The following is a 12,441-nucleotide window of genomic DNA, read 5'->3' as shown; positions in this document are numbered from 1 at the left end:
GTGTCCCTTTGCTCTGGGCCTGAGGAGGGACAGAGACTCTCTTAACTAGGATCAGGACTCCAGCCTGCCATCTCCTGGGGCAGCAGTGTCACCAGAAGCCACCCTGAGTGTTGGCCTGGCCTGGGGGGAGACCCAACAATGGAAACAGCATCAGGAAGGCCCTGAGGGCGCCCCTGCCTGGAGTCCCTCCCCTTTCCAAGTGCAAAGAGGAGGGCTGAAACCCAGGGAACCCTGTCAACTGGGCCACAGCCATCAGGGCCCTCCCACCCAGTTCTCAGAACACCACAGGGCACCTCTTCAAGGGGGGATGGGGCTTCTTTTATTGAGCTCTGGTGCCCTCGGGGTCAGACAGAGACCACCCAGGCCTACTCCCAGCCAGGTGGTGTCTCCATGGCAGGGCCCAGTTCCCAGAGCATAGCAGTGGGCTCAGTTCAGGATCAAGGCCAGGAGCCGACTTGGGGTCACAGTGAGCACAGGTCCAGGTCCTAGTCTGAGGAGGTGAGGGCCTCCGGAGGAGTCCTCTACACAGAGAAGAGGTGACTCAGACCCTGCCCCTCACTCTGCCCGACACCACCCAGCTGGCCACCCCAGCCCACCTCGGACGTTGAAGTCCAGGACCAGGTAGCCGTTGGGGGTGCTGCCATGGAGCCCCAGCCCCAGACTGTCCAGGTCCTCCTGCGACTGCCGGGAGATCCAGTCCCGCAGTGGGCTGTTCCCCTCCTTAGCCTTCAGGCCCACCACGTTTGCACCCAAAAGTTTCTGCACCTCAGCAATGGTCAGCGGCTGCCAAAGCCCCCAGACAGGGCTCAGGGTCTGCCTGCCTTTCCCCAGAAGGCTGCTGTCCTCTACTGTGTCCAAACCATCCCATGCTGCCCCACCCACAGACCCTGCCTTGGCCCTTCCAGACTTTGGAGGGGGCTTTGGCTGCCTCTCCTGAGACCCCGCCACACCAGAGGCCCTGCCCTTCTCCATGGCCCTACCAGCACAGCCTCTCTCTGCAGCTTCTTGAATGTGGCCACATCCATGTTTATGTTCTGCTGACTGAGAACCCGCAGGTCCTCCATGGGGGCCCCACCTGCCCACGGGGAGAGGGGCCCCCAAGTGTGAGACCTTGCAGCAACCCCCAGTCTCACCCTCTGACAACAGGCTACCAGAAGCCAATTCCTTTACCAAGAGTCCCTTTTCCTAAGAAATTCCTGGGACCCTGGTTTGCCTGGTGACCACCTGACCCTCTGGGTTGGAAGATAGGCTGGGGGTGCCCAGAACTCACAGGGTCTCAGCCTACACACACTTGGAGGGATGGAGGGCACATTGACCACCAGTCACACCACCAGCGGGCTGCCCAATGAGAGGGGGAGCCTCAGGGATCACGCCCCCCATGTCCTCCCAGGCTCACCCAGGTAGGGCTTGATCCTTGTGAAGTATTCAGACCCGCTCACGTTCTGGAAGGCGATGCGGGCCTTGGGGTAGAGGACAGCCATCTGCCATGGGCTGCATGTGTCCAGGTCCTGGGGCCTGGTCACCCTGAGGAGGCAGCATAAGGCCGGGCAGTGAGCTCAGAGCACAGCACACCCACCACACCTGACAGACCCCAGGACTCACCAAACAACCTTGAGCTGCATGAAGCCCAGCTGCTCAGGGCTGAGGAGGCACAGGTAGGTAGCGGGGAAGGTGGCCAGGGTGTCCAGTGTGGCCTTGTCCAGCTGGCCCCCTCCCCCTACATAGCGGGCAATGAGGGCGGCCACCTGTGGGAGGAGGCCACTCAGTGGTGTGGAGCAGGGAGAGACATATCCCCTGGGGCCTGCACAACCTCACACCCTGTGCAACCCCCAGGCCTGTACCACCTCACACTCTGTGCCCCCCAGGCCTGCCCAACCTCAAACCCTGTGCCTTCCCCTCCCCACCTCCGCAGCCAGTCACCTGAGCATCCATCCCATGCCCTTTGCTGACTTTGAGCAGAGATTTCACGGTCTCCAGGGAAGTCACATTCCACTTGTGGATGTCCTCGGGGGTCACCCAAAGGAAGAAGTACCTCAGGTGCTGGATCAGGGACTCAGGGTACCCCTGTGGGTAGAACTTCCGGGTGAAGGGACTGTGACGGCCGCCGCCACTCCCCGGGCAGCTGGGAAAACTGTGCTACAGCAGGCAGGCGGGAGTCCTGAACTACCTCATCCAATTTGCGCTTGAAAATGTGCAGCTGCTGGTAGGTGAAGGGCACCAGGTTCACCTGGTCCATCTGAGCGGCCAGCAGGGCTCTGTCCACACAAGCCTCCAGCTCCCACTCCTCGTAGAAGACAAGGTTTTCGTCCAACACTTGGGCCTTCCGCCCCGGGGGGCAGGCCTTCTCTGCAGGGGCAGGCAGTGGGTTGGGGACTGGACATCTCCTGTCAACCTCCTCTTCCTTCTGCACCCACGCTGAGACCCTGGGCACCACATGACTCTCCAGGCCTCAGTTTACCCATCAGCAAAATGGAGCAATTTTGTTCACTCTCCTGCATTGTCATGATTGAATGAGTTGAGTGGCTAGGAAGGGCTGCAGGTGTGGACAGGTGAGACCTCACAATGCTAGCTCCCCATCCCAGTCTCCCCACGCAGCTGGGCACCGTGCTCAGTCTCTGTGCACCGCTGGGCCCTCAGAAGGATGACGGTCACCTCAGGCCGCTGCCAGGACAGGTCCCGTTGCAGCCATGGGGTCATGACACCCTGAGAACAGAGCAGGGCTGGGACTGAGCCGCGAGTGTCCTGGCTTCCAAGGACCCCCACCCAGGGCCAGAAAACCCTCCCCTGATTCCCCAGAGGGGCCTTACCAGTTCCGTGTCTGCAGCCTGGGCCCTGGAAAGTAGCACCCACCCTGCAGGGGAAGGGACACCAGGCTCGAAGGGATGGCAGGGGCTCCACCCAGGGTAGGAAGGAGGCAAAGCCGGCCCCTTCCAGCCCCGTGCACACTCCATGGGTGTGGAAGCAGAGGGTTAGGCCCCTCACCCTATGGTGTCACGGCCCACGACACCGAAGCAGGGAGCACAGGCCTCCCACATCCTCCTCCTGGGGCCCCTCGGCTCAGGGCAGGCAGAAACCTGTCCCATGGGCACCCTCAGTTTGGCCTGTGCCCCCATCACCACCCTGCCTCTGCCTCCAACCCCATAGGGCACTGTGGTGCAGCGGGGGTGCCAGACACAGTCATCTCTGGGGGCAGAGACAAGGCTAACAGCCTGCCTGGGACTCAAGGCACCTGCCGAGATTCAGGACACTTCTCTGGAATCAGGGGCACCTGCCCAGGACTCGGGACACCTGCCCGGGAAGGGGCTGGGGGGCACTGCCCACAGCCGGAGAGGATGTGTAGAGCAGGTAGAGCCTTTCCTAAGGCCCCGACCCCCTGAGGACCCTTGGCTGCCCTCTGTGCTCTCTGCACACCAGCGTTTTGCGGCAACCCGCCCTCATGACTCACCGAGGCGGAGAAGAAGCAAGAGGCTGCCGTGGGTGGGAGTCCCACAGGACCCCAAGCGGGGTTGAGCAGTCTGCAAGGCCACAGTCTGTGGAGGACAGTCACTCTGATGTCCCCCCTGCTTCCCCGCCCCCACCATGTCCCCCTACCCATGACTGCCCCGGGCCAGTGCGGGGCCTCGGGGGGGGCTGCAGGGGCCTCAGGCCCCAGAGGGCTCCCAGGTCGAACCTTCACAGGCCTCCACAGCAGTGTCTGTGCTGCCGCTGGCCCTTCTCTCAGAACCAAAAAGCAAGCCTGCCCCGCCCCCTCTGGGAAACTGGCCCCTCAGCCAGGGGTGTCAGGTCTGAGTCAGCCTGGCCCCCAGCTGTGAGGGCCCCAGTGGGCAGCCAGCAGCTGGCGCCTGTCTTCTCTCCCTGCAGGGCAGGGCAGTGCAGGGCAGGGCAGGAGAGTTTCGTGCGAGGAGGCAGGACCGCCTCTGGCTCTGGCTGGCCTGTTTCCCCCACTCAAAACAGGGGAGCTGGGCTTCCCTGGTGGCGCAGTGGTTGAGAGTCCGCCTGCCGATGCAGGGGACACGGGTTCGTGCCCCGGTCTGGGAAGATCCCACATGCCGCAGAGCGGCTGGGCCTGTGAGCCATGGCCGCTGAGCCTGCGCGTCCAGAGCCTGTGCTCCGCAACAGGAGAGGCCACAACAGTGAGAGGCCCGCGTACCGGGAAAAAAACCCAAAAAAACAGGGGAGCTGAGCAGTTCTGGGCTGGGGGTCAGGCTGAGTGACCCCTCACCCTGCAGCGTGGCCATCCTCCCCTCCCACCCACAGCCGCAGGTGCTGGGCTTTGTGCAAACCCAGGGCCCTGCGCAAACCCAGGGCCCTGCCAGTTGGACAAGGCTGGCAGGGCCCACCAGCCCACTGCTTTCCCTTCTGAGGTCGCTCCCAAAGCAGAGGCCTGGGCAGTACCAGAGGGAGTTCCCTGGTAGCCTAGCAGTTAGGACTGCAGGCTCTCACTACCGTGGCCCGGGTTCAATCCCTGGTCAGGGAACTGAGATCCCATATGCCGTGTGGCATGGCCAAAAAAAAAACAACAACAAAGGGTGATACCCTTTCCCACCTGCCAGCTCTTAGGGTGGGGCAGTGGGTGGGCATTCTGGGAAGACCCCCGTGTGCTCTCTGAAGTGGGGTTTGGGGCCTGTGGACAAGTGTGGGTGGCAGGTGGGTGGGGAGCCGCTCCCCACAGAATATTGTTCCCGAGTAGATAGGGGCCTGCAGGAGACCAAACTGCCTTCCACACCTGCCCCTCCCAAGGAGGCCTGGAGCCAGAGGCCACCTAGGGCTGGTGGAATGGAACCATCCCCTCCCCCAAACCTCCACCCAGGCCTGTGTCGGCCCCACCCCTGGCTCAGAAATTGGCGGGGGGGGGGGGGGGGGCACAGAAATTGGCGGGGGCGGGGGGGCACGCTTATGCTTCAGCAACCCCTTTCAGCAGGGCAAAGAGCCCAGCCTGCGGGGAGTGTCCTGGGGAGCTCCCCTCCCCTACCAGGCCCCCAGAACAGAAAAGAGGCAGTTGAGTGGGGCCCCTGCCCGCGGGGTGGGTAAGGCCAAGCAGGAGCTATGCCTCCCCCTGCTGTCTCCTCTCAGCCCCCACCCCAGCCCCGTGTAACCAGGGACCCCTTGCACACCAGGTAGGGGCTCCCTCAGAACCCCTGCAGCCCACCGTGGGCCCTAGAATCTGCAACCTTCCCACCTCCTACCCCCAGATAGGCCAGGTTGGGGTCACAAAGGCACCTCAGCTGTCTTAGGGCTGCAGCTTCCAGAGTGGCCCAAGTGTGACCTGCCAGAGTCACGTCTGTTTCAGGCAGTCCAGGGCACGCATATTTGTGTGACAAGGAAACAGTCCCCTCACCATGCTCTGTCTCCCTATCCAAGGCTGCTCGGATGCTTCCCTTTCTGGTACCTGGGATGGTCCCATCTCCAACCCTGAGTCCTTCAAGACCAATGTCCACCTGGTCATCTGTCACTCATTAACCACCTGCACACTCCCTGAGTGCCTACTGCATGCTGGGCCCTGCAGAGATGCTGGCACATGCTGGAGCAGGTGATTCGAGCCCTGCCCAGGACATGGGGGTGGGCCTGCCTGCTAGCATGTGGGGTCTGGGGTCTGAGTGGACCACAAGCTCATCAGAGTGGCATGTGAGGTAGAGGCAGCTGTGTCAGTGACAGAGGAATGGCCAGCTCCAACCCTGAGCCTAAGAACCATGAGCTCACAGCCTTCAGCAGGTGTGCAGCTGCAGGACACTGGCTGAAGCTCTCTCCTGCCCCATCTGTCTCACCCACCCCAGCCCAACTTTGGTCCCCAAGGTCTGGCCCTCAAGTGGTGGCAAATGAAGTCAGACCACATTCCCTGCCAGCCTCAGGCCTGTCTGGTGAGAGCGGGAAGGGGCACGGATCACAGGTTTAGGGTCTTCGATGCAGGGTCATTTAGTCTTCCCCAAGCACAGAGATGCTGTGTGGCTAGCCTGGGGTCACACAGCATGTCAGGAGCAGCTGGGGCAAGGGTAAAGCTGACCGAGGGCACAGCCCTCTGAGGCCAGGGGAGCTTGTCCTCGCTGCTCCCCAAGTGCAGTGAGGACTAGGGTGGAGGAATCCATATGGTGGGCAGGGATGGGGGCTGCCCTACCTCCCCCAGCCTGCTTGTTTGGGTCCCAGTACCAGCCTCCGCCTAATCCCTGCTCCCACCCAGAGCCGCTTGGCTGGAGGTACTGAAGGAGGTGTCCCCTCCCTCACCTCCCCCAGCATGCCCTCCATCATGACCCCACCCCACACAGATGAGGCCAAGGTTCTGCGCGTCTTCTGATTCGGTTTCCTCAACTGGGAAGCAGGAGGGCAAGAGGTGGGAGCCTCTGGGGTCTGTCAAGGGAAACAAACAAGGCTCGGGCCAGCAGTACTCAGGCCATAGGAATGTGTGGGTGGAGGCCTGGGGAGGGGCTGCAGGAGGTGGGGTGGGGGGTGGGGGGGAGCCACCTCTGCCTCTCCCTCCCTGGGCAGTCATGGGAGCTCCGGGCGGGCTGACCGTCAGGTACCAGGCATGTGTGTGGAGCCAAGGCCTCACCTCGTGGGGTCTTACTCTCCCTTCTCAGGTGGTACAACAGAGGTTCAGTGCCAAAGAGAGGCCACAATTGCAGGGCAAGGCAAGGGCGTGGTCCCCGTCTCCACCCACCCACGGCTGGTGCCCTGAGGGTCTCCACCCCAGTCAGCAGGATGTGACTTCCTGACTCCCGGGGGTGAGTTCCAGGCTCAGGTTGGCGTGGTGGTGCAGTGGTCAGGTGGAGGGCTGCGGGAGCTCACCTGCCCAGGCACTGGCCGTCTCCCGGATGGGAGGTGGAGGCTACCTTTGTGCTGGCCAGACGCCAGTGTCCGCATGCGGATCCTGGCACCACAGCCTTTGTGTGCGCCCCTGGAGCCAGGGTCCCTGGTGGCTCCCTCGATCCCCCCACCCCGCCCCCCCTGCCCTCCTATACTTTTGTGAATAGGAATTCCCTGTGTGGAATCTGTCCAGTCTCTGACCTCTCTCCGTGGGCTGGGTTTTCTATTATGTACAGTCGAGCCAAATGCTAATTAGTACAGAATTCAGGAAGGCTGCCAGGTACAAGAACCAACTCACAGAAAGAGTAAGTGCCTTTAAAAAAAAAAAGTCCTGTCCATAGATAACAACTGAAAAATTCTGGACAAAATATAAAAAAAACAGTTCCCTGAGGGCTCTGGGGAGTGAAGGAAAGAAGCCAGATTTTGGACAGGAATTGATACTTGATGGAAAATGCCAGAGTGGATTTCCCTTTGTGGGTGTGGCTTTGTGGCGTGCGGTGCTCAGACACCAGCAGAAACCCCACCATCTTTCTGGCCGAAAGAGCCAAAGGAAGGAGCCCAGAATAACCAGACAGCAGAGAGCGGTGGAGAACTCTGAAAAGGAGAGAGCCAGAGGAGGGGACCCCAAATTCTGTGTACCAACTCTACCCAGGCCTCTTGCCGACCCCTGAATCATGTGTGTGCAAGGTAGACAGCTCAAATGACAAACTGGCCAAGACTGAGCTCTGCACTCTTTGGGAGTGGCAGAGGTCACAGTTCAAGTATGACCAAGTTCATTGCCTGCCCAAACAGAAGCAGCAACAGTCTTTGTAGGAATATAACAGAATGCAGTGTCTACACAACAAAACAGTCACAATGTTCGTGATGAAATCAAAAACTGCTCGGCACAGGGAGAGCTGGGAGACTGTGACCCATTCTCCAGGGAAAAGAATCTGCTGAGGCCACGGTAAGACAGTATTAGTATTACCAGACAATGAGGTCATGGAAAAATGGGTTCTCATGAATGCAGAGGTAGGAAAAAAATGAAAATATTTTTAAAAGAACTAAATAGTAAATTTTAGAAATGAAAAATACAAAATCTGGAATTTAAAAATTCACTAGATGGACTGGACACACCTGGCAGGTGTGTCCAGGATCAATCACTTCCAACTGAGGGTTAGGTGGGGCCCCCCAATTGCACAGTTAAATGAATTTTGAGATGTGGATGGAAGGTTCCTCTGTGCCCACTTGCAGGAACTGCAGTTTGAGCCCAAAAGACACAGCGGCTGCAATGTGGGTGGGAATGAACAGTTCGCGTCCTGTTTTAACTCTGACGGCACAGGAGGCGTATGAAACACGTTACTTTTGTTGCTAAAATGATGGTCACGCAGTACGTGTTTTGCGTGTAAGCTCTGTTTTCCCTTGTAATTTTAGGTTGCCTTCGTTAAGAAACACTATCAGGGGACTTCCCTGGTGGTACAGTGGCTAAGAATCTGCCTGCCAATGAAGGGCACACAGGTTTGATCCCTGGTCCAGGAAGGTCCCACATGCCGCGGAGCAACTAAACTTGTGCACCACAACTACTGAGCCTGCGCGCCTACAGCCCGTGCTCCACAGCAAGAGAAGCCACCGCAATGAGAAGCCTGTGCACCACAACGAAGAATAACCCCCGCTCGCCGCAACTAGAGAAAGCCGTGCACAGCAACAAAGACCCAACACAGCCAAATAAATAAATAAATTTATTTTAAAAAAAGGAACACTATCAGGTCAGAAGCAAAAGCTAAATTCCAAAGCCATTTGGTGTTCAATAATTCAGGTTAAAGGAACAACGTTGAATTGTATGCTTTAAGTGGGTAAGTTGCATGGTGTGGGAATTCTTTCTCAGGAAAGCTGTTTTGTTTTGTTTTTTGTAGTACGTGGGCCTCTCACTGCTGCGGCCTCTCCCGCTGCGGAGCACAGGCTCCGGACGCACAGGCTCAGCGGCCATGGCTCACGGGCCCAGCCGCTCCGCAGCATGTGGAATCCTTCCGGACCGGGGCACGAATCCGCATCCCCTACATCGGCAGGCGGACTCTCAACCACTGCGCCACCAGGGAAGCCCCAGGAAAGCTGTTTTTAAAAGACAGGCCAAAGATCTGAACAGACAATTCATAAAAGAAGACGTGTGAATGGCCGATAAGCACATGAAAAGATGCCCAACTCACTGGGGAGATGCAGATCAAACCCCACACAAGACACACCCGCCAGAACGAGGACACTTAAAGGGTCTGACAAGGAAAGTGTGTCTTGGGTGTGAGGCAGTGGGACTCACACCTGGTGGTGGGAGCACAAGGTAGTGCGGGCATTTCTGCTGCACATTTTTTGTTTTTGTTTGGCCACGCCATGCAGCTTGTGGGGTCTAAGTCCCCCGACCAGGGATCGAACCCAGGCCCCTGGCAATGGAAGCGCAGAGTCCTAACCACTGGACCGCCAGGGAAGTCCCTTGACTAAGTTATTTATTAAAGCCATCTCCTGCCATAAGTAAAGGGACAGAAGATCAGTATAATGGTCATCACTGGATACAAGAAGGTGAGCTTAAGGTCCTATACACTTTTCTGGTCCATGTGTGCAGAGTAATGGTCCAAACCAGTGCTGTGGTCCCCACTGGGTAGTGGTCCAGGTTCTCTTTATTCATCTTCATGGCCAATTGGAAGTGAATTCACATGAGGATTATGGAATAGGGTATGGTTACCATCTCCCCAGGGAAAGGGCTTAGACCTGATGCGGAGATGCGGGTAGGTGATGAACTCAGGTCTCTCCTCCTCTCCGTGGTGCTTCAGGAAGACGTTCAGCGTGCTCACTCCCACCCCGGGAAGCGCCACAAAGTAGGTGAGGGTCTTCCACATGCGAGCTGAGCCCTCCTCACCATGGCGCCACTCGACACAGGCTGCTCCAGCTGCAGCCGGGAACAAACCTCGCAGCCCAGAAACCCAGGATCCAGCTGCTGCCACCATTTTCCACCTGGATCCGGCATTTTCTTAAGAAGTTAGGTATACTCCTAACCATACAACTTAGCCATTCCCCTCCTTAGTAATCCCTCCAGAGAAATAAACCTGGATGTGCACACAAAGTCTCATACGTGAATATTCATAGCAACTCTATTCACAATAGCCAAAAATGGGGAAAAACAAATTTCCATCAGTAGACCAATGGACAAATGAAATATGGTATTATTCATATGCTCACCTACTGGTCAGCAATAAGAGGGAACAGACTACTCATACTTGGGGGAAAAGGATGAACTTCAACATCATTATGCTGAGCGAAAGGGGCAGATATCAAAGGGTACATAATGTATGATTCTGTTTATATAAAAATGTTAAATTGCAAACGAATCCCTCATGACAGAAAGCACATCACTGGTTGCCGGGGCCAGAAAACTTCACTAAAACTCAGGATTCCTGTTCGCAGGAGTAACAGTGAGGAATCTTTTGGGGCTGATGGAAATGTTCTGTCTTGACTGAGGTGGAGATTTCACGGATGTGTGTAACTACCAAAGCTCTTTGGACTGTACCCTTTAAATGGATGCCTTTATTGTGCATAAACTGTACCACAATAAGATTGATTTAAAAATCAATAGCAAGGGCTTCCCTGGTGTCGCAGTGGTTGAGAGTCCGCCTGCCGATGCAGGGGACACAGGTTCGAGCCCTGGTCCGGGAAGATCCCACATGCTGCGGAGCAGCTGGGCCCGTGAGCCATGGCCGCTGAGCCTGCGTGTCCGTAGCTTGTGCTCCGCAACAGAAGAGGCCACAACAGTGAGAGGCCCGCGTACCGCAAAAAAACAAAAACAAAAACGAAAACAAAGAATCCGCCTGCCAATGTAGGGGACACGGGTTCAAGCCCTGCTCCGGGAAGATCCCACATGCCGCGGAGCAACTAAGCCTGTGTGCCACAACTACTGAGCCCGCGTGCCACAACTAGAAGCCACCGCTGTGAGAAGCCCGCACACCGCGCAGCAACGAAGACCCAATGCAACCAAAAATAAATAAGTAAAAAAAAAAAAAATCAATAGCAGGGACTTCCCTGGTGGCGCAGTGGTTAAGAATCCACCTGCCAATTCAGGAGACACGGGTTTGAGCCCTGGTCCGGGAAGATCCCACACGCCGCAGAGCAACTAAGCCCGTGCGCCACAACTACTGAGCCTGCGCTCTAGAGCCCGAGAGCCACAACTACTGAAGCCCGCGCACCTAGAGCCTGTGCTCTGCAACAAGAGAAGCCACCCCAATGAGAAACCCGCACACGGCAACGAAGAGTAGCCCCCACTCGCCACAACTAGAGAAAGCCCGCAGGCAGCAGTGAAAACCCAAAGCAGCCATAAATAAATAAAATTATTAAATAAATAAAGTGTGCGATTCAATGGTTTTTAACATATTACATTATTAATTTTAAAACTGTGTTAAAATATATATAACAAAATTGGGCATTGTAACCATTTTTAAGTGTACAATTCGGTGGCGAGAGTTACATTCACAATGTTGTGCAATCATCGCCACTATCTATTTCCAAACCTTTTTCATCATCTCAAACTGAAGCCCCTTCCCAGGGCCTTGGTAACTCTAATCTACTTCCTGGATCTATGGACCTGCCTGTTCTGCACATTTCACATAAGTGGAATCACACAGTAGTGGCATCTGTGTCTGGCTCTCTCACTAGACACAGTGTTTTCAGGGTTCGTCTACATTACAGTGTGTCAGTGCTTCATCCTTCTATAGCTGAATGACAGTCCACGATGTGGATGGACCACATTCCTTTATCCGCATCTGCCGATGGTCATTTGGGCAGCTTCCATCTTTTGACTAGCCCCCACCTTTGCTCCACTGGTTCTGGGGGAGAGAGATGGAAACCGCCCTGCATATCTACATGCAAACTGTCCCCCTCCAGCATTAGAAGAGCCCTCCTTTGTCCCCCAGCCTCAGCCAGAGCCCCCTATGCTATAAACCCTCTCCATCGCCCCAGCCTAACTGACCCTCATCCTGGCCCCATCCCAACAGCACTTATTATCCTCACACATTTTTTGTAAACGTTCTCTGGGGCACTGCACTGAAACTAAGTTTATTTTGTATTTGTCTGGTTCTAATAATGAGTGAGAATGTTGAGATTTCAGGCATCGAACCCAGACTTTAGTCAGATATTGCCAGGATGGTGGGTGCTGGGGCCTGGAAGCCCACCAGGTACAGCCCCTGGTGAAAGTCCCTCTCACTGCTGAGAAGGAAGTTCCCATCCTGGGAGCCAAGAGGAGAGGCAGCAGGTGCTGGAGGAGGCAGCAGCAACACCTGGGCCTCAGGCACCTGGACGTCACAGTTAACCCGCAGGTAGATGAGGTATCACCCGGTAGAGACCACATCAGAACAAGAACCCCAGGAAGAGCACAGGCTGGAATGGGCCCCCAGCATGTGAGATCATGCCGTGCCCGCGGGGTATTCTGGGGCTGATCCTGCCAAGACACCTTCAGGGCTGGGCCCACGTGGGTCCCGGGGATGTGCCAGACTCCATCACTGGCGTTTTCTGGAAAGCCCCATAAAAAGTGGTCATTACCTGTACATGACGACTCAAGAACTGAGTCCAGCCAGCAACGGTTCTGTCTCAGGTAATAAAATCTCACAGGGAAATGGAGTTTTCTCAGGC

General features: G+C 56.6%; 1 protein-coding gene across 1 annotated transcript; it reads right to left on the bottom strand.

Annotated features, from left to right (window-relative positions):
• Positions 1-315: 315 nt before the first annotated feature.
• On the bottom strand, positions 316-9,790 carry MSLN (mesothelin). Its single transcript, XM_029220828.1, has 11 exons — positions 9,683-9,790; positions 3,446-3,530; positions 2,808-2,851; positions 2,604-2,703; positions 2,168-2,346; positions 1,921-2,076; positions 1,603-1,745; positions 1,397-1,524; positions 981-1,075; positions 597-783; positions 316-521 (listed from the first exon to the last, which is right to left on the bottom strand). The coding sequence occupies exons 1-11, from the start codon at positions 9,788-9,790 to the stop codon at positions 427-429; spliced, it is 1,320 nt and encodes a 439-aa protein (XP_029076661.1). The 3' UTR covers positions 316-426.
• Between the last annotated feature and the right edge of the window lie 2,651 nt (positions 9,791-12,441).

Source organism: Monodon monoceros, unplaced genomic scaffold (genome assembly GCF_005190385.1).
Source record: "Monodon monoceros isolate NGI ecotype Baffin Bay Population unplaced genomic scaffold, NGI_Narwhal_1 Super_Scaffold_13, whole genome shotgun sequence".
NCBI classification, from domain to species: domain Eukaryota; kingdom Metazoa; phylum Chordata; class Mammalia; order Artiodactyla; family Monodontidae; genus Monodon; species Monodon monoceros.
The sequence above is the reverse complement of the archived record's forward strand: the minus strand, read 5'-3'. Positions and strand labels throughout refer to the sequence as shown.

Bases quoted from the DNA above. Each gene is read 5' to 3' on its own strand.
- MSLN (XM_029220828.1), bottom strand. From the start codon at position 9,790: ATGCCGGATCCAGGTGGAAAATGGTGGCAGCAGCTGGATCCTGGGTTT. The intron at 2,852-3,445 runs GTGAGTCATGAG...CTTCCCCTGCAG, and splicing joins CTTGCTTCTTCTCCGCCTCG to GGTGGGTGCTACTTTCCAGG. The intron at 522-596 runs GTGGGCTGGGGT...TTCTCTGTGTAG, and splicing joins CCTGGACTTCAACGTCCGAG to AGGACTCCTCCGGAGGCCCT.